This window comes from Papio anubis, chromosome 16 (genome assembly GCF_008728515.1).
Source record: "Papio anubis isolate 15944 chromosome 16, Panubis1.0, whole genome shotgun sequence".
NCBI classification, from domain to species: Eukaryota; Metazoa; Chordata; class Mammalia; order Primates; family Cercopithecidae; genus Papio; species Papio anubis.
The window spans coordinates 30,393,909-30,421,617 of NC_044991.1; the positions used below are offsets into that span (position 1 = coordinate 30,393,909).

The 27,709-nt window shown below is 51.0% G+C and overlaps 1 protein-coding gene across 5 annotated transcripts in view; it reads left to right on the plus strand.

Annotated features, from left to right (window-relative positions):
* The window catches only part of TXNRD2 (thioredoxin reductase 2), a 66,618-nt gene that overhangs the window by 3,508 nt on the left and 35,401 nt on the right, over positions 1 to 27,709 (plus strand). For 4 of the 5 annotated variants that reach the window (XM_009216802.2, XM_017945136.2, XM_009216806.2 and 1 more), the window contains exons 2-7: positions 6,853 to 6,921; positions 19,065 to 19,121; positions 20,839 to 20,983; positions 21,627 to 21,701; positions 24,038 to 24,116; positions 24,604 to 24,666. In XM_009216802.2, the coding sequence (XP_009215066.1) occupies positions 6,853 to 6,921; positions 19,065 to 19,121; positions 20,839 to 20,983; positions 21,627 to 21,701; positions 24,038 to 24,116; positions 24,604 to 24,666 (488 nt within the window). The remainder of the gene's footprint in view (positions 1 to 6,852; positions 6,922 to 19,064; positions 19,122 to 20,838; positions 20,984 to 21,626; positions 21,702 to 24,037; positions 24,117 to 24,603; positions 24,667 to 27,709) is intronic. The other variant, XM_009216803.2, reaches the window with a different exon arrangement.

Sequence of the window (27,709 nt, forward strand, 5' to 3'; positions counted from 1 at the left end):
TCTTATCTCCTTTCTTTAAAACAATATTAGGTAGTAAAAGTAATTGAGCAGTGGACTCACCAGCCAGAATGGAAACAGGAACTTTGGCAGACACGATGAGTTTAATCTCATCAGAGGAATCAGAATTAATGAGACAGGTATGAACTATGATACCTTTAGCAGAGGTGGATGCCCTGCCTAACACCAGGCCCAATGAACCTTGAGGTAAAGGGCCAGTGACCCCCATGGGGACAATTAAAGGCAAAAAATTAGGTGGTAAATTTAGAGGAATGGTACTACAGAGATTGGCCTCCCCACCCCCTACTGTGGAGGTACACAAACATTGTACTGAGACAGAAGAAGAGACTGAGACCCATCTGGGTTGGCTGTAGGTAAATTTGTTTGTGCTGGGGGCTGTGTTGGGACTGCTTGAAGGGGAAATGCAATGTTGGTCTGAGTCTGAGGTGTCCCATTTGATATTGGAGCCTGGGACTTGCCCCGCTTCCCGTTTCCCTGGTTCTGTGGCAAGGGATTTTCATCTATATCAGACTTAGAGTGGCAAGTACTTGCCCAATGTTTACCTTTATGACAACGCAGGCAAATGGTAGCAGGAGCATTTGATCGTGTTTGTTGAGCCGACTTGGCTGCTTTTAAGTTTTTCACAGTGCAATTTTTTTTTTAGTGTGACCAAGTTGACCACAATTATAGCAGGCTCCAAGAAAATAATCAGTCGAGCCAGTTTGATTGCCATCCTTCATGGCCTGTGCCCACAATAGCTTCATGTGTGTCTGATCCAATGCCTTCACTAGCCTTAATATGTGCAGGCAATACCTCGTGATCAGGTAAATTTTGTCATTGGCCGAAACACGTGGCCATTCTACACTCATGGTTCACATTTTCAAAAGCTAACATATGAAGGAGAATACCTTGAGCGTGCTCATCAGAGACAGATTTTTCAACAGCATCTTGTAATTTAGCCAAATAATCAGGATATAATTCATTGTGACCCTGTTTAACTGTAGTAAAAGAAACAGGAGCTTGGCCTGGGGCACGTAATTTATCCCAAGCTCTCATACACAGCTTTGTTACTTGTTCCGTGGTGAGAGCATCAAAGCCTAATTGAGTGGTAGTATCAGAGTGTTATCAGAGCCTGTGAGCTGAGCCTGAGTAATTGGAATGCCATCAGCCCAATTTAGCTGAGCCTGCAGGCGGTCCTCCTCTGACCACCAGCTACGGAACTGTAAATGCTGAGATGGAGTTAGAACAGCTTTTGCCAAAAGGTCCCAGTCTAAAGGAAGCAAAATGACCTCAGTACAAAGAGTCTGTAATACCATTTTAACATATGGAGAAGTAGGAGCTTACTGAGTGCAAGCATCCTTGAGTTCTTTTAAAAAGGTAAGATTGAGCAGCACATATTGATGCACTTGTACCCCTTGAGCATTAGGAGGTTCCAGCGCGACTGGATAAGCCCACGCCTCTCGTCTACTTGTTTGTTTATTTTGGCGTAATAAGCGTTGCATGGAAGTTTCAAGAGCAGGCACATGAGACGGAGTTGGCATAGAAGTGACAGGAAAAGTATGTGTAAATAAGGGAAACTGAGGTTGAGGAGGTTGGACTGGTATGAGAGTGTGAGAAAAGGGCACCGGGGGAGCAGAAGAGGCAGCAGCATACTGGTGATTACTGGCCCAGTCCTGTGCAACCAGAGTGGCAGGGGTGTCCATGCGTGAAGAAGGGTACAGAGAAGCAGGTTGAGTGGATGGCAAAGTGACTGGTTGAGGGACCGAAATGACAGGAGGGTGAGGGGCTGTGGTGGATGGGGGAGGGCCTGCAGAATTACAGGTAAATTATAGTTTGAATGGCTCCGGAGGCAAAGACTGCAAAGGTTTGGAGAGGGAAGAGTTAGCATGGATATGGTCCTGGGCTGTTCAAGTCAGGGCCACGGGAGCTACAAGTATCGGCTCTTCATGAAAAGAAATAAGATCATCAGGGGGTGATGTTAAACCAAAGTCACCGGACTTAGATATTGAATCCTCAGTATTGTCAGGTGGGGGAGGAGTAGGCGAAGGGAGAGGCTGAGCAGATAACGAAAGCCGAGCAAGAGAGGAAAGCTGAGGAAGAAGTAGAGGGTCACCAGATTCAGAAAATTGTGGTAACTACAGGGGGTCATGGGATTGGTATGTCATTACAACGGCACGTACGAAGGCCCAATCACCTCAAATAATGACGGGAACATAATTTTCTGTCGGGACCAGTTCCCAGAATTTTGCACCAACACGATCCCATAGTTCCACATCTCATGTTCCCTTTTCTGGAAACTAAGGACAGTGTTCTTCCACCGCCCTGAATAAGGTGACCATATTTTCCATGGGAACCTGAACTCCCCCCTGTTTTAACAGGAGTTTAATATAGCAGAGATAAGCATAATGTTTAGGCTCCATGTGACCCATAGTTACCCCAGACAATACACAGACGACTCACCAATCGTCAGGGAGGCAAACAAGTGTTTCCGTGGACCGGACCGATGAACGTTTCTCCGCACCTACCAAAGGGAATCAGGTTCCCACATGCACTTAGGAAAAAGAAAACCACGTTGGGCTCCAGATAGGGGAACCCACCCCCAATATTTCAACGTAGATTCTTTCTATTTTCCGTAAGTGTCAGCCGGTAGAGAAATAAAGAGAAAGAGTACAAAGAGATGAATTTTACAGCTGGACTGCCGGGGATGACATCACATATCGGTAGGACTGTGATGCCCACCTGAGCTACAAAACCATCAAGTTTTTATTAAGGATTTTAAAAGGGGAAGGGGTGTACGAACAGGGAGTAGTCACAAAGATCACATGCTTCAAAGGGCAAAAGGCAGAACAAAGATCACATGCCTCTGAGGAAACAGGACAAGGGCAAAATCAGAACTGTTGATAAGGGTCTATGTTCAGCTGTGCACATATTGTCTTGATAAACATCTTAAACAACAGAAAACATGGTTCAAGAGCAGAGAACTGGTCTGACCACAAATTGAGCAGGGCAGAGTTTTTTCCCCACCCTAATAATCCTTAGGGTACTACAGGAGACCAGGGCATATTTCAGTCCTTATCTCAACCACGTAAGACAGACACTCCCAGAGTGGCCATTTTTTTTTTTTTTTTTTTTTTTGAGACGGAGTCTCGCTCTGTTGCCCAGGCTGGAGTGCTGTGGCCGGATCTCAGCTCACTGCAAGCTCTGCCTCCCGGGTTCCCGCCATTCTCCTGTCTCAGCCTCCCGAGTAGCTGGGACTACAGGCGCCCGCCACCTCGCCCAGCTAGTTTTTTGTATTTTTTAGTAGAGACGGGGTTTCACCGTGTTAGCCAGGGTGGTCTCGATCTCCAGACCTCGTGATCCGCCCATCTCGGCCTCCCAAAGTGCTGGGATTACAGGCTTGAGCCACCGCGCCCGGCTCCCCCCAGGAATGCATTCCTTTCCCAGGGTCTTAATATTCCTTGCTTGGAAAAGAATTTAGCAATATCTCTCCTACTTGCACATCCATTTATAGGCTCTCTGCAAGAAGAAAAATATGGCTCTTTTTGCCTGACCCTGCAGGCAGTCAGACCTTGTGGTTGTCTTCCCTTGTTCCCTAAAACTTGCTGTTATTCTGTTCTTTTTCAAGGTGCACTGATCTCATATTGTTCAAACACACACGTTTTACAATCAATTTCTGCCGTTAACAATTATCACAGTTGTCCTGAGGTGACGTACATTCTCAGCTTACAAAGACAACTGGATTAAGAGATTAAAGTAAAGACAGGCATAAGAAATTATAAAAGTATTATTTGGGAATTGATAAATGTCCACATTAAAATGAAATCTTCACAATTTATGTTCCTCTGCCATGGCTCCAGCTGGTCCCTCCATTTGGGGTCCCTGACTTCCTGCAACACAGGTGTGAGCCACTGTGCCCGGCCCAGGGGTGTGTCTTTTTTCTTTTTTTTTTTTTCCTGAGACAGTCTCACTCTGTTACCCAGGCTGGAGTGCAGTGGTGCTATCATAGCTCACTACAGCCTTGAACTCCTGGGCTCAACTCACCCTCCAGCCTCAGCTTCCCCAGTAGCTAGGACTGCAGGCCCTGCAGTTTCTCCTTTTAGAGCAGGAAGACTGGCCCTGTCCCAGGCTTGGAGGGGGTGGGTGATGCAGCCCCTGAACAGGAGCCAGAATGACAATACCTGCTGCCAGGAAAGAGCTCAAGATAGCGCAGCCATACAGGAGGGCTCCTGAGGTGGCCAGCCCACCTGTGGGTGCACATTTTGGAGGACCCTTCCGCTTGCCTTCACTGGTGCAGTGCTGCATTCTCTTGGGCCTTGCTGTGAGCTCTGGGTGCTTGCTCTTTGCTGGCCTGTACCAGGCAGTGGGTTCAAAGTGGAGCAGAAAATTAATAGACAATGTGTCAGAAGGCAGAGGCAAGGGAGACACTTGCTGGGGCCAAGCCCTGCAGGTGGAGAGGGTATGCCTGGCTAAAGTGGGTGAAAGGCAAGGTTATGAGGCTCCCCAGGACACTGGAGTGCACAGGTGGTGTGTCCCCAGGTAACATCTGCCACCCAGCCCTTCCTCCCACAGAGCAGCATCTGTCCTACCCACCTTTGAGGTACTTTGGGGTCCTTCCTCCCCAGCAGGCTACCCAAGCCCTTCCAGGTGCTTAAAGGCAGATCTCCTATGCTTGCAAATGACTCCCCTGTGCCAGTGTTTATCAGCCCGAGTGGGCTCCTGGGTGTGCACAGGGGGAGAGCAAGCCGCCCGAGATAAGCACATCCATACAGACAGCTGCTCACCCTGCCCAATAGCAGACAGGGGACACAGTGCGAGGCTGCAGGGCAGGGTGACATAACGAGGACCCTGCTATGGCAACAAGAAGGACAGGCACCTGCCATGGAAGGTAGGGACATTGTGGGCAAAGCCTCTGGCTACCAGGCAGCAGGAGGAGAGAGACTCTCCTCCATCAGCAGGTTCATGCTCTCCGGGGGACCTCGTGGCAGCTTCTACCTGACCAGCAGTTCTTGGTTCTCTAGACTTATATTAAAGCTATCAGAATAATTTACAACAGTTTAGGCCTTTCCAAGCCTTTGAGTTGAGTTAGGAATTGAGTGTGCTTTGGACTGGCTGCTGGAACCGAGTTGTGACTCTGTCAGTTCCCACAGGTGTGCACACATCTCACATGCACTCAGATGCTGGCTGCCAAGTGAAACGGTGGATGGATTTGGCTGTGGGGCAGGCTGGCTGCAGGCCATGGCCTGAGTGCCTAGATGCAGCTTCCCAAGCTTTCTCAGCTGTGAGCCAGGTCTCCTGTAGGCTCCAGCTCTTGTTTCATTTAGGATTGCATGTTCTAGACCCCAGTCTGTGGGGCATCTGCAGAGCCAGGGTGCAGAGAGACATGGCACTCCAGGTATATTCTCTGCAGCCTTGCCTGCCTAGGAAGGTGGAGGTGGCTGCAAAGATAGGTGCAGCCTTCTCACGGCAGACGCTAGGCTCTGATGCAGGTGGTGGGCAGGTTGCCCAGCCTTGGATGACAGACCCCACTCTGATCATGGAAACTCTTGGCCTTGTCTGAAGCAGCGACCAGCTCCAGGTGCTCTGGGAGGGTGGTGCTTCTTATCTGGGCAGGCTCGTATCTGCAGAGGGGGTGAGGGCACTACTTGTTTTATACCCCAGAGTCTTGTCATCAGTCCCCACCCTGCCCTCACCCCGCAGACTGATGACTTTCTGTTATTTCTTCCTTCCTTCAGCAGGGAGCGGGCTGGTGCCTGGTGCTGGGTGTACCGGACCTCAGGTCCAGTTCAGTGTACTTCCCCTCTGCACTTCCTCCCTCCGCTCCCTTATTCTCCATCCCTCCCTTTTTTGGCTGCCCCTTGCCTGCCTTCCTCGCCAGTAGCTTGCACACAGATGACACCTTTTGCAGGCTAAAAAGGCTGAAAGTGGCACTATGTGCAGTCAGCCACCACGGAGGACCGAGGTGAGGTGACACCACAGCCAGCCCAAGAGGAATTCCAGGGATGAAACCTGAGCCCAGGCAGCTCTCCCTGTGCCCGGGGTGGCTTCCCTCCTAGGTGACTGCAGCCGGGCACACCGAGACCCTGGCTGTGTGCACTGGCCAGCTGTGAGGGACAGGGGCTGCTTGTGCTTTTATTCTTGCTCACTTGTGATGGAGGGCAGCCTTCACAACTGAAAGGCACGTGGACTTGAGGAGAATGTTTTAGTCCACCTTGGTGGCTCATGCTTGTGATCCTAGCACCTTGGGAGGCCAAGGTGGGAGGATTGCTTGAGGCCAGGTGTTTGAGACCAGCCTGGGCAACATAGCCAGACCGCATCTCTACAAAACAAAAAAAATTCAGCTGGACGTGGTGGTCGGTGCCTGTAGTCCTAGCTATTCTGGAGGCTGAGGCTAGAGGATCACTTGAGCCCAGGAGGTAGAGGCTGCAGTGAGCTGTGATTGTGCCACTGTGCCCCTGTCGTGGGGGCCCTTCTGGGTCTGTGTCCTAGCCCTGTCCTTCTTGCTTTTCATCCCTCCCCCAAGCCAGAGTGAGATCCTGTCTCAAAAATAAATAGAATAAAAAAGAAAATATTTTAATTCTGACTCAGAACACTGGGTGAAGTTTGAGTTCAGAGTGGTTGGCATGGTGTGCGTGTGATTTGCAAAGACGATCACACACACCCACGGCCAACCTCACCACCATATGGCTTGGTCTCTGGATTTGCACAGACTATGTGTATCGAGTCACTCTTTCTGCTATGATGTGTGGTGCCTTGTCACCCCTGACCGTCACAGAATGGAGTCTCCAATCCTGATGAAATAGATCCTATACCATGTTTAACCAGACATTCCTTCCCACCTCTCATCCCTTCTCTCAGCAGGTCAGCGGGACTATGATCTCCTGGTGATTGGCGGGGGATCTGGCGGCCTGGCTTGTGCCAAGGAGGGTATGTATTCTGTATCCTTTGTGGCAAGGCCTCAAAGCTTTTAGGGCCCCTAGAGAGGGTGGTGCTGTCCAGAAAGCGTCCATGAGCAAAATGCCCCACCTCCCTGCTGGGGTCACCCCAGTGGCCTCTGTGTTGTGGCCTGTTCCCTGCCACGCTCCAGCTGTCTGCTGCACCCAGCGGCCACTGCGGCACTTCATGGCTGAACCTTCCTCAGCTCCAGCCCTCCAGCTCTTCCACTTTACTCACAGTGAGAGCCCCAGTCCGACTAGTCTCAGCTCCCACCACTCACACCCTCTTGGGCTCCCCACTTTCCTTCACGCGCTTCTGCACAGTCCTCTGCTTCGCCTTACTGTGGCTGTCCCCCTGCCTGCCTGCTCTCTGCACCTGCCCAGCTAGCTGCGAGGCTGGAGCTGCACCCTCCTTTCCTGTCCCTGTCCTTGTTCTTAGTGCTGGCACCTTCCCCCAGGGCCCATGGTCAGTTCTGCTGGCTGAGTCTTGTACTTGGCCTGGCACCCAGTGAGTAAAGATGTTGGGCAAATGGGCTGGACCCAGAGGTGTCCCGAGATGACACCTTGCAGTTCTCTGCTAACCTGCATGATACATGGGCCACCAGCACTTTGCCAGACTCTGTGCCCTGCTGTAGGAGTTCCTGGTCTGCTCTGGCCATGTGTAAACAATGATAAGGGGGCAATTGTGGTGAATGGGGAGGGGAGGGGTGAAAGGGAGGTGGGGCTGAAATGAGAGGGAGTTCACCAGGCGCTTTGGCCCTGAAGCTGTGCTTCTCTGATGTCCAGTATTGGGCTTTAGAAGCATACATGGTGTAAAAGAAATCCACTACTCTTGCTCCCGGGGGGCTGGGGAGTGGGTAGGAACCTGGGAAGTCTCCTGGCCTATTGGGGATTAGCAGAGGCACGCAGGGTCTGTGCCACACTGTAGTGTCAGAACCACTCCCAGAAACCGGTGGCACAGGCAGCCTCGAGGCCTAGTGCTGTTCCTTTTAGCAGACCAGGCACCTAGGCTGTGCGTTCACTCCCATGCTGTAGCTGCAGAGACCTGAGTCCCCTTTAATCCAGAATGTGGACAGCTCCTGGGTATGTCTTCGCCTTTTATGAGAGTGGCATTTCCCTGCAGAGGATGACGTGGTTTTGCAGTTTTGTTGAGATGAACTGTAGCTATTAAAATGGGCAGCCTGATCATTCTTGACATGTGCATGAGTCCGTGCAGCCAGTACCGCAGTCACGATTGCGAGTGTGTCCTCCACTCCCTGTTAGTCCGCCAGGGCTGCCATAATAAACAGACTGCCGCAACAGACTGGGTGGCTGAAACAGCACACACTTATTATCTCTCAGTTCTGGAGGCTGGAAATGATCAAGGTGCGGGCAGGGCTGGTTTCTTCTGAGGCCTCTCCCTTGGGCTGTAGATGGCAGCCATTGTCCCTCTGTGCATGTCTATGTCCTAATCTCTACCTATGCCTGTCCTACTGGATCAAGTGGATGGCGTCTTTTTGTGTTGGGTTTTTATTGGAGACAGAGTCTTGTTCTGCCTCCCAGGCTGGAGTGCAGTGGCGTGATCGCAGCTCACTGCAACCTCAAACTCCTGGGTTCAAGCCATCCTCCTGCCTTACCCTCCCAAAATGCTATTACACATGTGGCCACTGTACCTGTATATGGCCTCATTTTAACTTAACTACTTTTTTTTGTTTGTTTGTTTTTGAGAGGGAGTCTTGCTTTGTCACTCAGGTTGGAGTGCAGTGGCGTGATCTTGGCTCACTGCAACCTGTGCCTCCTGGGTTCAAGCGATTCTCCTGCCACAGTTTCCCGAGTAGCTAGGATTACAGGCGCCTGCCACCACACCTGGCTAATTTTTGTCTTTTAGTAGAGACGGGGTTTCACCGTGTTTGTCAAGCTAATCTCGAACTCCTGACCTCAAGTGATCCGCCTGCCTCGGCCTCCCAAAGTGCTGGGATTACAGGCGTGAGTCACTGCGTCCAGCCAACCTAATTACCTTTTTAAAGACCCTGTCTCTAAATACAGTCACATTCTGAAGTGCTAGGGTTTAGGGCTTCCACACAGGGATTTTGAGGGGATACAGCTCAGCCCATAACACCCCAACATTTTCTGAAACCTTGGCAATCCCTTCTGGCTTCCCTGCCTCTGCATCCCAGGCAACCAGGCATGTGCTGTGGCTCTAGTTTACATTTTCTATAATTGGGTATAGACGGAATGCTGCTGTATGTCACCTTCCTGTTCTGGCTTCTGTCACTCAGGGTAGTGACCTTGAGACTTGTCTTCATTGGCGCAACTGTCGATGGCTTCTTGCTTTTCATTGCTGAGTAGTGTTCTGTTTATGGCTGTGCCGTCTCGTGTACGTGTTCCCCTGTAGCTTGACACTTGAATTGTTTCCACCTTTTGGCCATTGTAAACAGTACTGCTGTGAACATCTGTCTTTGTGTTTGTGTGGATATATGTTTTAAATTATTTTGGGTAAGTGCCTAAAATTGGACCAGCTGGGTCATGTGTTATATCTCTTATTTAGGTGTTTTTTCATTTCTTTTAGTAGCATTTTTTAGTTGCTTTTTCAAGTTTTTTTTTATTTAAAAAAAGAGAGATGGGAGTCTCTCTGTGTTGCCCAGGCCAGTCTCAAAATCCTGGGCTCAAATGATCCTCTCACTTCGGCTTCCCAAAATGTTGGGATTACAGGCATGAGCCACTGTGCCTGGCCTGTAGTTTTCAATGTATACGTCTTTCACATATTTTATCAGACACATCCCTCAGTGTTTCATATTTTTAGAATAGTTTTATTGGGATATACCTCACATTACGTATGCAGTTGTCCCTCGGTACCTGAAGACGACTGGTTTCAGGGCCCCTTGCTGTTACCAAAATCCATGGACACCGAAATTCGTGCATACTGCAGTCAGGCAGTTGGCCCTGCAGAACCCACAGATACAAAGTCAGCCCTCTGTATATATAGTTTTGCATCCTATGAATACTGTTTTTTCCTTTTTCTTTCTTTTATTTTCTTTCTTTTTTTTTTTTTTTTTCTTTTTGAGATATCACTGTGTCGCCCAGGCTGGAGTGCAGTGGCGCAATCTTGGCTCACTGCAACCTCCACCTCCGGGGGTCAAGCAATTTTCCCACCTCAGCTTCCCAAGTGGCTGGAACCACAGGCACCACCATACCTAGCTACTTTTTGTATTTTTTTGGTGGAGATGGGGTTTGCTATGGTGCCCAGGCTGGTCTTGAATTCCTGAGCTCAAGTGATCCATCTGCCTCAGCCTTCCAAAGTGCTGGATTACAGTCATGAACCACCACGCCCAGCTGAATACTGTGTTTTCAACCCAAGTTTGATTACAGATTTGGAACTTGCTGATATGGAGAGACAATATATATATTTTTTTGAGATGGAGTTTTGCTCTTGTCACCCAGGCTAGAATGCAATGGCACAATCTTAGCTCACTGCAATCTCTGCCTCCCAGATTCAAGCAATTCTCTTGCCTCAGCCCCCCGAGTAGCTGGGATTACAGGTGCCTGCCACCACACCCAGCTAATTTTTATATTTTTAGTAGAAATGGGGTTTCACCATGTTGGCCAGGCTGGTCTCGAACTCCTGACCTCAGGTGATCCGCCCACCTTGGCCTTCCAAAGTGCTGGGATTACAGGTGGGAGCCACTGGGCCCAGTCAAGGATTATATTTATTGAAAAAAATTCATGTATGAATGGACCTGCACAGTTCAAACTTGTGTTATTCAAGAGCATTTTAGTTTCTCCCCAAAATACCCTATACCCATTAGCAGTCACTCTCTTCCCCCCTCTCCCTACCCCGGCAACCACTAATCTACTTCCTATATCCATGGATGGGTCTGTTCTGGACATTTCAGCTGTTTGTGTGTGTGTGTGTGTGTGTGTGTGTGTGTGTGTGTGTGTGTTTGAAACAGGGTCTTACTGTGTTGCCCAGGGTGGAGTGCAGTGGCGCCATCTTGGCTCACTGCAACCTCTACCTCTCGGGCTCAAGCAATTCTCCCACCTCAGCCTCCCGAGTAGCTGGGATTACAGGTGTGCACCACCACCTGTATTTTTAGTAGAGACGGGGTTTCACCATACTGGCCAGGCTGGTCTTGAACTCTTGACCTCAAGTGATCCGCCCACCTTGGCCTCCCAAAGTGTTGGGATTAACAGGCGTGGGCGACCGATGTTTTGTTTTTTGAGATGGAGTCTCGATCTGTCACCCTAGCTGCAGTGCAGTGGCATGATCTCGGCTCACTGCAACCTCTGCCTCCCAGGCTCAAGTGATTCTCCTGCCTCAGCCTCCCAAGTAGCTGGGACCACAGGCACACACCACTACATCCGACTAATTTTTGTACTTTTAGTAGAGATGGGGTTTCACCATGTTAGCCAGGCTGGTCTTGAACTCCTGACCTCAGGTGATGCTCCTACCTTGGCCTCCCAGAGTCATGGTATTACAGGCATGAGCCACCGTGCCTGGCCTCTTTTCACTTTCTTGATGGTATCCTTCGTGCCACAAAAGTTTTAAATTTTGATGAAGTCCAATTTATCTGTTTTTTTTCCTTTGTTGCTTATGATTTTGGTATCATGGCTAAGAAATCCAAGGTCACAAAGATTTACACCTGTGGTTTCTTCTAAGCATTTTATAGTTCAAGCTCTTACAGTTAGGTCTTTGATCTATTTTGAGTTGCTTTAGGGATTATGGCATGTACCTTAACTTGTCAATCTACTCTTAAAAAAGCATACATCTCTTCCACCCCTCCTAACCTTCATTCTATGTTATTATATCATGCATTTTACTGTTATATGTTATAAATCCACAATACATCATTATTATTTTTGTTTAAAATATACATGTGAGGGCCGGGCGCGGTGGCTCAAGCCTGTAATCCCAGCACTTTGGGAGGCCAAGACGGGCGGATCACGAGGTCAGGAGATCGAGACCATCCTGGCTAACACGGTGAAACCCCGTCTCTACTAAAAAATAAAAAAAAATTAGCCGGGCGAGGTGGCGGGCGCCTGTAGTCCCAGCTACTCGGGAGGCTGAGGCAGGAGAATGGCGGGAACCCGGGAGGCGGAGCTTGCAGTGAGCTGAGATCCGGCCACTGCACTCCAGCCCGGGCGACAGAGCGAGACTCCGTCTCAAAAAAAAAAAAAAAAAAATATACATGTGAGAAAATCTCACATACTCACCCATGTATTTCTGTGCTCTTCATTCCTTTGTGAGGACCCACATTTCCATCTGGTATTTTTCTTCTACCTTAAGGGCATCCTTTAGCATTTCTTGTAATGTGGCTCTGGGGGTAATGAATTCTTTCAGCTTTTGTATGTCTGAAAACATCTTTATTTTGCCTTCTTTTTTGTTGTTGTTGTTGTTTTGTTTTTGTTTTTGTTTTTCTTTTTTTTGAGATGGAGTCTTGCTCTGTTGCCCAGGCTGGAGGGCAGTGGCGCGATCTCGGCTCACTGCAAGCTCCGCCTCCTGGGTTCACGCCATTCTCCTGCCTCAGCCTCCTGAGTAGCTGGGACTACAGGTGCCTGCCACCACACCCAGCTGATTTTTTGTGATTTTAGTAGAGACGGGGTTTCACCGTGTTAGCCAGGATGGTCTTGATCTCCTGACCTCATGACCCGCCCGCCTTGGCCTCCCAAAGTGCTGGGATTACAGGTGTGAGCCACCGTGCCCGGACCTCCTTTTTTTTTCAGTACTTTAAAAATTTTGCCCCTCTGATTTCTGGTTTGCATTGTTTCCAGTGAGAAATCTGCTACTGTTTTTATCTTAGTTTCTCTGTGGTGCGTCTTGGTTGCTGTTAGGATTTTCTCTTTTCATTGGTCTTGAGCAATGGTTTTTACTTATGGTGTGCCTTGATGTCATTCTGTTATTTTTATTTTTTTTGCTGGAGTTTGTTGAACTTCTTGGTTCTATGAATTTTTAGTTTTCATGAAGTTGTGAAATTTTTTGACCATTATTTTATCAAATAATTGTTCTGTCCCTCCCTCTTCCCCTCACATGTGGGGACTTTTAATTCCATGTATATTAGGCTGCATGAAGCTTCCCCACAACCTACTGATGCTCTTTTCATTAGAACCAATTTTCGCTCTGCATTTCATTTTGGACAGTTTCTATTCCTATGTTTTCAAACCCATCAATAAAAGATTCTGCAACATCTGACCTGCCGTTAATCCCGTCCAGTGTATTTTTCATCTCCTGTGTTGTAGTTTTCATCTCTACAATCCAGCTTGAGCCTTTGGTTATATCTTCCGTGTTGCGCCTGCACTGTTTGAACATGCAGAATGGCTAGTGGGGCAGTGAGCTGAGGAGAAGGGTCGGAGGGGAAGCTCGGCCTTTGGGTCTACGGGTATGATGGAGACTGTGCAGCTGAAAGTAAACCGTCACTCCTTCTGCTTCAGTGTGAAAGGCCAGGTGAAGATGCTGCGGCTGATGAGGCCGGGCCTTGGGGTGCGAGGGGTAGTGGAAGCTGCTTGTAGGCAGGAGACGTGGCTATGTGGCTATAAAGGGTGAAGATGAATGCCCTGTTTGCTTTTCAACCTCACTTGGATCAAGGTTGAAAGGCCAGGTGTGGCCCTCTTGGTGGAAGAAGGAGAGAGATAAGGCAGTATCCTCCCCTTCGGAGGGTCTGGGGATACACTCGTCCATGAAAACCACTGAGGGCCGGGCGTGGTGTGTGCCTGTGGTCCTAGCACTTTGGGAGGCTGAGCTGGGAGGATCGCTTGAGCCCAGGAGGTCAAGGTGTCAGCAAGCTGCGATCGCACCGCTGCACACCAGTGCCTGGGCGACAAAGTGAGACCCTGTCTTTTTAAAAGAAAAAAAAAAGCCTTTTTTTAAATTAAAAAAAAAAAATCAAATCTACCCGAATGGCCTACACTTGGACCCACAAACCAGGTACCCAAGTTACAAGGCAAGGCAGCTGCAATTGTACCACTCAGAAGTCCACAAGATTTGGAAAAAAAACCAAAAAAACAAAAAAAAAAAGCCTCAGGGATTTCAGTGAATGCTGAAACTTTTTTTTTTGAGACATAGTTTCACTCTTGTTGCCCAGGCTAGCATGCAGTGGTGCCATCTCGGCTCACTGCAACTTTTGCCTCCTGGGTTCAAGCAATTCTCCTGCCTCAGCCTCCCGAGTAGCTGGGATTACAGGCACCCACCAGCACACCCAGCTAATTTTGTATTTTTAATAGAGATGACTTTCACTGTGTTGGTCAGGCTGGTCTCAAACTCCTTACCTCAGGTGATCTCTCCGCCTCAGCTTCCCAAAGTGCTGGGATTACAGGCATGAGTTACCACGCCCGGCCTGCTGTTAACTTCTCTAGGTCAGATGTTTGATTGCGACCGAGTTCAAGGCTGACACAGCCTGGAGCCAGGGCAGGTCCAGAGCTGCCCATTTCTAGGGCCTCAGACTTCCTACTGGGAGCATCGAAATCCCTTCTGAACTTTGGAGAAGGTGGGTCATTTGGAGAGAAGTCACCTAAACTATCCTAGTTGAAGGAATCTATCCTTGAAACTCATCATTGAAGGAATTCAAAAAGAGAAAACTTAAGGGGAAAGAAAAAATATAAATTGTTTTAAATTTTGAAGAGTGGGCATGTGGCGGGTGGGGGGAGATAGTTAAGAGTTACAGGAAGGGCCGGGCGCGGTGGCTCAAGCCTGTAATCCCAGCACTTTGGGAGGCCGAGACGGGCGGATCACAAGGTCAGGAGATCGAGACCATCCTGGCTAACACGGTGAAACCCCGTCTCTACTAAAAATACAAAAAAAACTAGCCAGGCGAGGTGGCGGCGCCTGTAGTCCCAGCTACTCGGGAGGCTGAGGCAGGAGAATGGCGTAAACCCAGGAGGCGGAGCTTGCAGTGAGCTGAGATCCGGCCACTGCATTCCAGCCTGGGCGACAGAGCGAGACTCCGTCTCAAAAAAAAAAAAAAAAAAAAGAGTTACAGGAAAACATTTCCAATTAATATGAGGAGGAATTTTATGCTGGGAGAGTTCCCAAAATTCAGTGACCGCTTTGGAAGGCAGTACATTCCCAGACAAAGGTACCAGGCATAGGTGAGCACTTGGTGAGGATGTTATAAAGGAGATGCAAACTTCAGGTAAGTAGGTAGAACAAATTGCATATAATATCCTTCCTGGCCAGGCATGGTGGCTCACACCTGTAATCCCAGCACTTTGGGAGGCCAAGGTGGGCGGATCACGAGGTCAGCAGTTTAAGACCAGCCTGACTAACATGGTGAAACCCCATCTCTACTAAAAATACAAAAAAATCGGCCAGGCATGGTGGTGCGCACCTGTAATCCCAGCTACTCAGGAGGCTGAGGCAGGAGAATCGCTTGAACCCGGGAGGCGGAGGTTGCAGTGAGCCGAGATCGCACCATTGCACTTTAGTCTGGGAGACAGAGCGAGACTCCATCTCAAGAAAAAGAAAAAAAGATCCTTCCCACACCAAAAGTCTGTGACTGTGAGAAGTAGCTGCCGTATAGTGCAAGTTGGGTTACATAAGAGGTTTACAGAACCACCCCGGAGTCAAAGGAGAGAGAACTTTTGGTAGGGAGTAAATAGGGAAAAAGGGACCCAGAGGTCTGGGATCTTGAACACTCAAGGAGGAACATTGTTCTGTGAGAAAGGTTTGTTTTTGACATGCTAATTTCTTCAACAGACCATTTGAATACTTAATGTGGTCCAAGCTCTGGGCCAGGACCTGGAACAGCAAAGACAAACCAGGACAAATCCCCTGACTCACAGAGTTCTGCAGTTTCGTTACCGAGACAGACACATGAACAGATAGTTTATCGTATGTGACAAGGTGGAGATGGGGCACAGAAGTGAGGCGTCCGACCAAAGAAATGAAAAGAAAAAAATATGGAATAGTTAGAATACCTGTTTCATTGATCTTTTCTGCTAATTCTGGCATCTGTGTCAGTTCCTAGTGAGTCTCCGTTGACTGATTTTTTGCCCCCGCTTTATAGGTGTATTTTCCTGCTTCTTTGTGTGACTGATAATTTATGATTGAATGCCAGACACTTGAATTTACCTTGTTGAATTCGGGGCATTTTTTGTATTTCTAGAAATATTATTATTGAGCTCTGCTGATGCCGTTATTAAGAGTCAGTTTGATCCTTTTGGGTCTTCTGCAAAAGATTTGTTAGGTGGGTATGGAGCAGGGCCCAGTCTAGGGCTAATGATTCTCAACTACCGAAGCATTACCCAGTGCTGCAGGAATTACATGCTTTTCCCAGTCCAGCTTCTGGGAACAGGCACTGTCCCCTCCAGTGCTTCCAGGTGGTTCTGTCTGGTTTCAGGTAGTTTCCCAAGACACATGCGTCGATCAGATCTCCCAGATTCTCTAGGCAGCCCCCTTCTCACTGTCGCCTGTACATGACCTCTGGCTGCCTCAGTCTCCCCCAGCTCTCAACCCTCTCCTGCGCTGGACTCTTCTGGGTCTCCCCTGGCCTGCAGTGCTGGGTCCTGGAGACTCCCCAGAGCTTACCATGTTTGTTTCCTCTCCCTCAGGTCCTTTGTTGCCTGACATCAAGTACCTGAAAGCCCGCCGTTTCATGCGTTTTACCTGGGTTTTGGGTGGCTTCAGGGGGAGGGTAAATCTGGGCCCTGCTCCATCATGGTCAGATGTGGGAGTTGCACACTGGCTTTTTTTATTTGTTTGTTTGTTTTCTGGGATGGAGTCTTGCTCTGTCACCCAGGCTGGAGAGCAGTGGCACAATCTTGGCTCACTGCAGCCTCCACCTCCCAAGCTCAAGCCATCCTCCCACCTTAGCCTCCTGAGCAGCTGGGACCACAGGTGCATGTCACCACGCCCGGCTAATTTGTGTATTTTTGGTACAGACAGGGTTTTGCTGTATTGCCCAGACTGGTCTCAGACTCCTGGGCTCAAGCAGTCTGCCTGCCGTGGCCTCCCAAAGTGTTGAGATTACAGGCGTGAGCCACTGCGCCTTGTGGACATTACCTTTTTTTTTTTTTTGATACAGAGTCTCACTGTGTCACCCAGTCTGGAGTACAGTGGCACAATCTCAGCTCACTGCAACCTCCGCTTCCTGGGTTCAAGCAATTTTCCTGCCTCAGCCTCTTGAGTAAGTGGGACTGCAGGAGCCTGCCACCATGCCCGGATAATTTTTGTATTTTTAGTAGAGGCGGGGCTTCACCGTGTTGGCCAGGCTGATCTTGAGCTCCTGACCTCAGGTGATCCGCCTCACTCGGCCTCCCAAAGGGTTGGGATTACAGGCATGAGCCACTGTGCCCAGGTGACATTAGCTTTTTGAAGCATCCTCTTGGCCTGAGCTTTTAAATTGAGCATGGAATCCCATTATTCATTCAGTGAGCAAAATGGATTTTTTTTTTTTTTTTTGAGTTGGAGTCTCCCTCTGTCGCCCAGGCTGGAGTGCAGTGGTACGATCTCAGCTCACTGCAAGCTCCGCCTCCTGGGTTCACGCCATTCTCCTACTTCAGCCTCCCGAGTAGCTGGGACTACAGGCGCCTGCCATCATGCCCGACTAATTTTGTTTTTGTGTTTTTTAGTAGAGACAGGGTTTTACCGTGTTAGCCAGGATGGTCTCGATCTCCTGACCTCGTGATCTGCCCGCCTTGGCCTCCCAAAGTGCTGGGATTACAGGCGTGAGCCACTGCACCCAGCCAAGCAAAATGGATTTTTTTTTTTTTTGAGACGAAGTCTCACTCTGTCGCCCAGGCTGGAGTGCAGTGGCCGGATCTCAGCTCACTGCAAGCTCCGCCTCCTGGGTTCCCGCCATTCTCCTGCCTCAGCCTCCCGAGTAGCTGGGACTACAGGCGCCCGCCGCCTCGCCTGGCTAGTTTTTTGTATTTTTTAGTAGAGACAGGGTTTCACCGGGTTAGCCAGGATGGTCTCGATCTCCTGACCTCGTGATCCGCCCGTCTCGGCCTCCCAAAGTGCTGGGATTACAGGCTTGAGCCACCGCGCGCGGCCACAAAACTTTGTTCTAATCTTGCTTTCTAATAGCCATGAATCAAACACATCCCATGGCATTGTAGGGTTCATGAGATTTATGTGTGCCCTGGGAGGCAGTCAAGTCCAAGGCCTGAAGTTTGCTGATGCAGTGCCCAAGCCCGGCCAAATGGAAGCTTGAAATTAGTCCTGGCTAATGTTTTCTTTTCTTTCTTTCTTTTTTGAGACAGAGTCTTGCTCTGTCACCCAGGCTAGAGTGCAGTGGCATGATCTTGGCTCACTGCAGCTGCTGCCTCCTGGGCTTGAACGATTCTCATGCCTCAGCCTCCTGGGTAGCTGGGACTACAGGCTTGCACCACCACACCCAGCCAATTCTTAAATTTTTATTTTTAGTGGAGACAGGTTTCACCATGTTGGACAGGCTGGTCTTGAACTCCTGACCTCAAGTGATACACCTGTCTCAGCCTCCCAAAGTGCCGGGATAACAGGTATGAGCCACCGTGCCGGGTCCTGGCTAATGGTTTCTGTGTTGGCCTCAGAACATGTGGCCCTGGGTGGCCCCGCCGATGGCTGGGACGGCAGCTGGGTGGCTCTGCCGCAGGAAGTGTGGTTTGGAGTCAGGACTCGGCTCCTGCTCTGGGGCTGGCCTACCCTGGGGCTGCTGCGTCACTTCTCCTGAGCTTTGGTGTCCTGGTCCTGACAGTGAGGCAGCAAATACCCACCTAGGGGGCTCTGGCTGGGCTGGGAAGGGGCAAGGGAGAGCCTCTGAGTCAGGAGCCATTCCCGGTGGGGTGGCTACCTGGGGGATGCCACCCAGGGATGCTTGGGTGGGCGCTGGGCTTATGGTGAACATGCAGGGGCAGGTGGGGCTGATGCCAGCACTGTGAGGCATGGATGGTACAAAGGCTGCAGGCCCTGAGAGGTCTGAGGGCTCCTGTGTGTGGGCAGCACAGCTGGGTGGGCAGTGGCAGCAAGAGGCTCAGTGCAGAGCCAGCAGGCAGCGCAGCTCAGCAGGCCAGAGTGCAGAGGCAGATCAGGGGTCCCTAGCATCGTGCAGCTTAGCCACCGTGTGGGCAGCCACAGGCCCAGGCCCTGCCCACGCTCTTCTGGACCTCACAGGCCCCAAGGAGTGCCTGTTCTTGAGTCCTGAGCCAGCTCCCCATGCTCACCTGCTGCTCTCCTTATCCTTCCAGCCGCTCAGCTGGGAAGGAAGGTGGCCGTGGTGGACTACGTGGAACCTTCTCCCCAAGGTAGGCATCACCCTATGGGAGCTGGGTATCCTGGGAAAGGAGGCGGGAGGTGGGCCCAGTTGCTGTACAGAGGGCAACTGACACCAAAGTCCTTCAGCCCTGCTGTCCACGGTCTCTGGACAGTGTCCTGTTTCACTCAGCATTACTTTAAAGTTCTTCATCATTATCAAGAATGACTCTGGCCAGGTGCAGTGGCTCATGCCTGTACTCACAGCACTTTGGGAAGCCAAGGCAGACCTTGATCACTTGAGCCCAGGAGTTTGAGGCTGCAGTGACCTCTGATTGCACCGCTGCACTCCAGCCTGGGCGACAGAGTGAGAACTTGTCTCTAATTTTGTTTTTTGAGACAGAGTCTCGCTCTATCACCCAGGCTGGAGTGCAGTGGCGCGATCTCGGCTCACTGCAAGCTCCGCCTCCCGGGTTCACGCCATTCTCCTGCCTCAGCCTCGCGGGTAGCTGGGACTACAGGCGCCCACCACCACGCCTGGCTAATTTTTTGTATTTTTAGTAGAGATGGGGTTTCACCATGTTAGCCAGGATGGCCTCAACCTCCTGACCTTGTGATCCACCTGCCTCGGCCTCCCAAAGTGCTGGGATTACAGACTTTTTTTTTTTTTTTTAAATTGAGAAAAAGTCTCGCTCTGTTGCCCAGGCTGGAGTGCAGTGTTGCAATCTCGGTTCACTGCCAACCTCTGTTACCTGGGTTCAAGTGATTCTCGTGCCTCAGCCTCCTGAATAGCTGGGACTACAGGTGCATGCCACCACACCCAGCTAATTTTTGTATTTTTAGTAAAGACAGGGTTTCAATTTAGTTGGCCAGGCTGTTTTGGAACTCCTGACCTCAGGTGATCTGCCCGCCTCGGCCTCTCAAAGTGCTGGGATTACAGGCGTGAGCCACTACACTGGCCTAAATTTTTTTTTTTAATTAAAAATAGAAATAGGCCAGGCACGGTGGCTCACATGTGTAATCCTAGCACTTTGGGAAGCCGAGGTGGGTGGATCACCTGAGGTCGGGAGTTCGAGACCAGCCTGACCAACATGGAGAAACACCATCTCTACTAAAAATACAAAATTAGCCGGGCGTGGTGGCGCATGCCTGTAATCCCAGCTATTCAGGAGGCTGAGGCAGGAGAATAGCTTGAACCTGGGAGGCGGAGGTTGGGGTGAACGGAGATCACCCCGTTGCACTCCAGCCTGGGCAACAAGAGTGAAACTCCGTCTCAAATAAACAAATAATAAAAAAAAACGGCCGGGCACGGTGGCTCAAGCCTGTAATCCCAGCACTTTGGGAGGCCGAGACGGGCGGATCACGAGGTCAGGAGATCGAGACCATCCTGGCTAACACGGTGAAACCCCGTCTCTACTAAAAAATACAAAAAACTAGCCGGGCGAGGTGGCGGGCGCCTGTAGTCCCAGCTACTCGGGAGGCTGAGGCAGGAGAATGGCGTGAACCCGGGAGGCGGAGCTTGCAGTGAGCTGAGATCCGGCCACTGCACCCCAGCCTGGGCGACAGAGCAAGACTCTGTCTCAAAAAAAAAAAAAAAAAACAATTTTAATTTTTGAGTACAGTTATAGAGAGCAGATTCATGTGGCATGTCAACTGGGCCCTTTTAGAGTTACAAAGCAACTTAAAGGAATTCCAGACCCTCTAGAAGAACAGGGAAGCCTTCAGCAGTCACCTGAACATAAATTCAAATGTGCTCTTCCCACGTCCCAGGCACCCGGTGGGGCCTCGGTGGCACCTGCGTCAACGTGGGCTGCATCCCCAAGAAGCTGATGCACCAGGCGGCACTGCTGGGAGGCCTGATCCAAGATGCCCCCCACTACGGCTGGGAGGTGGCCCAGCCCGTGCCGCATGACTGGTAAGGACCTGGCGCCGTGGCATTCTGGTACTTTTCTTCTACTCTTGGGTGGAAGAGGAAGAGGGGGCTTATCCTCCATGAACCCTCACAGGGAGTGCGCCGTAGGATGGGTTTCTCAGCCAGGGGCGACTCTGCGCTGTCTGCTGCAGACATTTGGGAGTATCTGGAGACAGTTTTGGTTGTCACTGGGGAAGCATTTGATCCCCTTCTGTGGGGAGCTCAGGGATGCTGCAACCGTGCACAGCACAGCCCCACCAAGAACAGTCCATCTCCAAGGCCTGGAATGCGGGGTGGGAGGCCGCTTCAGCTGAGTTCTTTTGGGAAGGGGACCATGTGGCCCAGCCACACCCACAGTGGCTCAGATAGGCTCTGCCTGCTGTGAGTAGCCTTTGGGGCACAGAGCAGCTGCATCTGGATAACCGTGGGTCAGAGCCCCTGTTTTCTGTGAGTCCAAAGGTCCATAGCCCCAAGCCTGGGACAGGCGGTGGCGCATAGGGATGGATGTCACGTTTTGCCACCTTTCAAAGCACTCTTGATTTTTGATATTTCTATGAATGTACCATTTGAATCTAATAGTCCACTGTGAGACCCTGCAGCTAACACCTGTGTTGTGACTTTTACATTTTGTTTTGTGTCTTCACAGGAGGAAGATGGCAGAAGCTGTTCAAAATCACGTGAAGTCCTTGAACTGGGGCCACCGTGTCCAGCTGCAGGACAGGTACTGAAGCTCTCTTGGGGAGTGGGCCGCCCTCTGGGCCTTCTCCCGGGCGTTTCGTGCCTGGACACACACTTACTTACTGTGCAGAGCACGCCCTGGCAGGCTCTGGGGATTCAGGTCCTGCTCCGGGGTGGGGATGAGGACAAGGAGCAGACGGGAGTGACTGCAGGAGAAGGGGAGACTGCCCTTTGATGCTGAGGACAGCCTGGAGGTGCTGCCAAGGAACAAGTGAGGCCACATTGGCAGAATGGCCAGAGCCCAGGGCTGCACAGGGAGGAGGCGCTTGGGGCTGGGAGGCCTCAGGCCAGAGAGCGTGGACACGACTGGGCCTGGGGCTGATAAGTGGTGAGGGCCATCCCAGTGGCAAGCCCCCACCCCGTGAACCTCCGTCTTACTGCACACCTCCAGCTCCTTGGGTGTGGGTGCAGGGGCCTGGTGCTTTCCGCTAGAGCAAATGTCCCTACTTGGTCACTGTTCCTGTCAGCTCCTGGGGGATCTCCAGCACAGAGGCTGATGCTCCCTGGGCCTGCAACCTTCTCCTGGGGCTCAGCTGCCAGCACAGCAGATGCCTGAAGCTGGTACCACCTCAGGCCCAGCCTTTCTCCCGGGTCTGTGGCACTGCCTGTGCCCCATGGGCTGTGGAGGGGACAGTGGTCCTGCAGAGGTCTGGTGGCTCTCCTCATGCACCATTTGCTTGGCCCCAGGCAGGGTCTTCCTGGGGCTTCACAGCAGGCAGCAGTTTTGTGCCCGCTAAATCCAGGAAAGAGAAGCCAGGAAGCCAACTGCTTGCCCTCCACCTGGGCTTCACGAGCTCTCCCGCTATCCAGGGAGCTAAGCTACATTGTGCTGTGGAGTTTCTGCTTTGCTCTGTGGGGCTCTGTATCCCCCGGTGCAATTTCCTGGGAGCAGCAGGCTCTGCCCTCCTTCCTCCCTGCCCTGGGCAGCTCCTGGGCGGGCACCAAACAGGCCCAGCCCACTGCCTGCTCCGGAGCCACCAGCAGAAGGAGGCTGGGGTGCACCTGGGCTGTTTCTGCTTTTTCACTCTTCTGAAAAGTGCTGCCGTGAGCATTGCGTAGCTGTGTCCCACGGCTGCTTCCTGGCTGTTGAGGTGATTGAAGGGCTCTTGCTATGGGAACTTCATGCGCCTCAGACAGCCCATGGAGGCACAGGCTTGCTGGTGGGGAGAAGGCAGGCTCAAGCAGGAGGCGGAGCCTTCCCAGAACCCTTTCTGCTGCACGGTCCTTTTGTCATTAGAAAGTGTCGGTCGGGTGCGGTGGCTCATGTCTGTAATCCTAGCATTTTGGGAGGCTGAGGTGGGAGGATCACTTGAGCCCAGGAGTTGCAGACCAGCCTGAGCAACATAGTTTTGTTGCTACATGTCCCTACAAAAAATAAAATGAACTAGCCAGGTGTGGTTGCCCATGCCTATAGTTCCAGTTACTTGAGACGAGGCTGCTGTGAGCTATGATCGTGCCACTGCACTCCAGCCTGGGTGACAGAGTGAGAATCTGTCTCTAAAAAAAAAAAAAAAAAGGGTGGGGCTCGGTGGCTCACGCCTGTAATCCTAGCACTTTGGGAGACTTAGGTGGGTGGATCACTTGAGGTCAGGAGTTCAAGACCAGCCTGGCCAACATGGCGAAACCCCATCTCTGCTAAAAATACAAAAGTTAGCCAGGCGTGGTGGCGCAAGCCTGTAATCCCAGCTTCTCGGGAGGCTGAGGCAAGAGCTGAGGCAAGAGAATGACTTGAACCTGGGAGGTGGAGGTTGCAGTGAGCCAAGATCATGCCACTGCACTCCAGCCTAGGCGACGGAGTGAGACTTTGTCTCAGAAAAAAAAAAAAAGAAGAAGAAAGCATGGGTTGTTTTGTTTCTGTGCACCATGCTCCCAGCCACCATTTTGCCAGGCTTGTCATGCCCATTCTCTTGGTGTTACCACACCCCTGAAGGCAGAAGGTGACACCATCTGGTGGGTACCACAGCTCCCTGCTGGAACATGTCTGGGTGATGAGGACTGTCCCCAAGAGAGGTCCACCCACCTCTTGCTGCACACCAGGGATGTACATGGCCTCTCAGGACTGTGCTGAGCTGGCTTCTGTCCCTGCTTTGACACATGTGGTTAACATGTCCCTGGGATCCCTGGGGGACAGGTGAGGTGCCCACACAACCCCTCCATGCTTCTCAGTGTGGTTGCTGCTTACTTCTTGGTCCACCTGAGCCACAGCACCAGGCCCTGCTGGGGGCTGGAACTCCCTTTTACCAGTGCTCCCTATTTGATACAATTGGTGAGGTTTAATTTTCAGAGGAAATGTTTGAAAATCTTATCTTTATCTTTCAGAAAAGTCAAGTACTTTAACATCAAAGCCAGCTTTGTTGACGAGCACACGGTTTGCGGCGTTGCCAAAGGTGGGAAAGAGGTGAGCATCTGACTTACTTGTGTGGCTCCTTATGGACTCTTCTGCAGACCTTGGGCACCAACTGCAGCTGTGTTTGGCCTGGGTGCTGTTCTCAGTAACACGTGCTGCTGGAATCGACAAGGTGGCTTCTTTTGAGCCTGGGCACTTGTCTTTAACATGATCAAATAGTTTACTGTGCTGCTGCTCAGAGTGATATGGCAACAGGGTTGGTGGCCACACCCTCTTTGCAGGATTTTTTGGGGATTTGAGGGTGCCTTGAAGTGCTTGGTGTTAGAACATCTCCCTGTCCTCTCTGCCTGTCCCCCTCCTGCCTGGCTGACCGTTGATGGGATTCCAGCTCCACAGGGCCTCTGAACCGCTGGCCGAGGGTCCACACTGCAGGGCAGGGGCTATGGGAACTGCTGGCCAAGGTCTGTAGTGCTCAGGCCCTCCGGTAAGTGACCACCATGCACCTGTCTGACCCATGGCTTTCTCTTTTTCTTCTCAGATTCTGCTATCAGCTGACCACATCATCATTGCTACTGGAGGGCGCCCGAGGTACCCCATGCACGTGAGTGTCCCCAGAGCACAGTGTCCCTGCTGCACTGGCTCGGGTCCCCGGTCTCTTTGAGGGATGTGCTTTTACACACGTGCTTCCACGGCAGCGGCTTGCACACCCTTTCCCCCTATACTCACTGTCATCACTTTCTGCTTTCCAATGCTCTGGAATCCACACAGCTGAAATGTGGGGTCCCCAGTGGCCTCCAAGCTGCCAGATCCTCAGGACAGCTCTCGTTCTGCTCTCCCTCTGCCCCGCTGGATCTGTCCCCTTCCACCCCAGCGTCCTGCTTCCTAAGTCTCCATTGCTGATTCCCCCTTTTCCCTTCAGCCTCAGAATGTTGGCACATTCAGGATATAAGCCTCATTCTTCATCTTCCTGCTTCTCCTCTCCCAGTTTAAAAAGAGTTTGAAATAAAATTCACGCGCTACAAAATTTAGCCTTTTATAGGGTACAATTCAGTGGTTTTTAGTACATTCACAGAGCTGTGTGGCCATCAGTCACCATCATCCATTGCCAGCACTCCTTCCATCATCCCTGAACTGAAACTCTATTCCCATTAAACCTAACTCCCCAGCGCCTCCTCTCCCAGCCCCTAGCAACCACCACCTACTTTCTGTCTCTATGAATTTGACAACACTAGGCATCTCGTGTAAGTGGAATCGTACACGTTAGTCCTTCTCATGTAACTGGAATCGTGCATGTGTGTCCCTTAGTGACTGGCTTACTTCACTGAGCATAACGACCTCCAGGTTCACCTACACTGTAGTGTGTGTCAGTATCATTCCTTTTTATGGCTGGATACTATTCCATTGTATAGATAGACCACATTTTGTTAATCCGCTTGCTTGTTGATGAACACGTGTTATTTCCACTTTTTAGCTATTATGAATAGTGCTGCTGTGAACATCTGCAAAGAAGTTTTTTGGTGGACTTCAGTTTTCACTTCTCTTGGGTTACACTTAGGAGCAGAACTGTCGGGCCATGTGGTAGCTTTATGTTGAACCTTTCAAGGAACCTCAGACTGTTTTCCACAATGACTGCATTTTACATTCCTTCCAGCAGTGTGTAAGGGTCATGGTTTCTTGTTTCTTCACGTATCTTGTAATTGTTTTAATTGAAAGCCGAACATTTCAAATAATTTAATGTGGTAACTTTGGAAACCAGATTCTCCCTCTGCCCCAGGATTCTGTTGTTACAGCTGCTTATTTGGTGACTTTTCGGAACTGACTTTGTCGACTCTTATTCTTTGTTGTATGAGGCCACTGAAGTCTCTACTTGGTTAGCTTCGTGGTCAGCTAAGAACTGCATGGAGATTTCCCTAAACTAAGCACTCTCCCGGTCTTTGCTGAGGGCTCCATGAGCGTTTGGAGGGGATGCCTTCCACACTCAGCAGACAGCAGGCAGCTCTGCCCTAGCCCTCACTTCCTGCCTGTGCAGAGATCAAGGTCATCTGGAGGTGAGGGCTCAGGGCCTCCTTGGTCCTTCCTGATGTGTGCACAGTGCCGTGTGTGTGCCTGGCCTAGGTTCCCAGGAATATGCTGGAACCTTTCAAAGCTCCAGTGGACATCGCATTCCTTGGCTTTTCCTTTGAAGCTTTTTTGGACAGTCTGTTGTTGGCTCCAACTGTTACCTATCCCCTCAGGCAGCTGTGAGATGAAAACCTCAGACAAATGCCCCCCAGAGAAAGGCTTTTAACCCTGGCTGAGCTCCAGTGAAGTCGGATAAAGATGACCCTTTTGAGGGGTCTTCTCGGGAACCCCTGGCAGGGTCAGATGCTGACTCTGACTCTTCTTTGGGAGGGGCTTTGAAAGACCCCAGCTGGGTTCTGCTTTCCCTGACACGTCACTGTTCAGGCTGCCGCTGAGGTGGGAGTGGGACCAGAGTGAGTTAAAACACCCTGGAGCTCCCATTCTCACTCAGCTTCAGCTGTTTTTCCTGACTTTAAATGTTCCCTGTGTTGCTGCAAGCCTGTGGTTAATTTCCATAATTCTGAATCTCACGGTTCTTGCCAGTTTTATCACTGTCTTTAACAGAGAGGTGAATAACTCCTGGCCCAGTCATGTGGGTTGTTGGGGCAGCTGTGGCAGGGAAAGCAAACGGGCTGGGGGTGGGCAGAGAGGTTTGGCTGAGACCAGCCCTCATGGGTCTCCCAGGGAACCGTGTGCCGTCTGCTCCAAGCCTCTAAGTAGGCTGCAGCCAAGCTTTTGAAGACCACGGGTCTCTCAGCCTGGAGGCCACACCACCTCTGACTTAGACCCAGGGGCAGTCCAGTGGAGGTGGAGCAAGGGGAGGTTCTGCCGCTTCTTGGACATGACCCCAGCCTCCACTTCGTCCTGTGCTTACTGTGGGAACAGGGAAAGGAGGGGCCCAAGGAGCACAAGCACTCCCAGTCCTTAGAGGCCACGGGACTTCTCTGGCCGCCAAGCAGCCACAGCAGCCTCTAGTGGGGGCAGGTTGCTTATGCACAGAGGTGGGGCTCAGGGCTGCGTGGCTCTGTAGGATGACACTGTGAAATTGTTCAAGGCAACTGCCGCAGACAGGGTCCAGGTGATCCCCTCTCCTGGCAGCTGGGCTCATGGTGGTTGTGCTTAAAGAAGGCCACAGCCAGCTTCCAGCAGCCCAGCGGTCATTGGGCTTCTCTGAGGCCCCAGGCAGAGCTGCACGTGCATCCGCACCAGGGAGCCCTGCACAGGAGCCCTGGCCTGGCCCGGCCCTGCTCTGCACCTCTCAGGCAGCTGCTGATGGCTCTTTGGGCTCATAGGGGATCCAGCAGGTGCTCCTGGTCCTTAGGAGGCAGGCAGCTCAGAGCCTGTCCGCCCTCCCCGCCACGCCCTCCCAGGGTGTCTGCCAAGGCTTGCTTGCGTTTTAGTCCCTTTGATTGCCAGACCTTTCGGTTTTCCTTGAGCAAACCTGAGAAATTCCTGACTTTATTTTTTTTGCCAATTGGGAGCATAAACTGTTTGAGATCCGTTTCCTCCACCAGCACATCTTGTTTTCATGGTCTCTAAGGGAATGTTCACCCTGGGCCTCCCACCTGCTTGGCCGCCCCTCT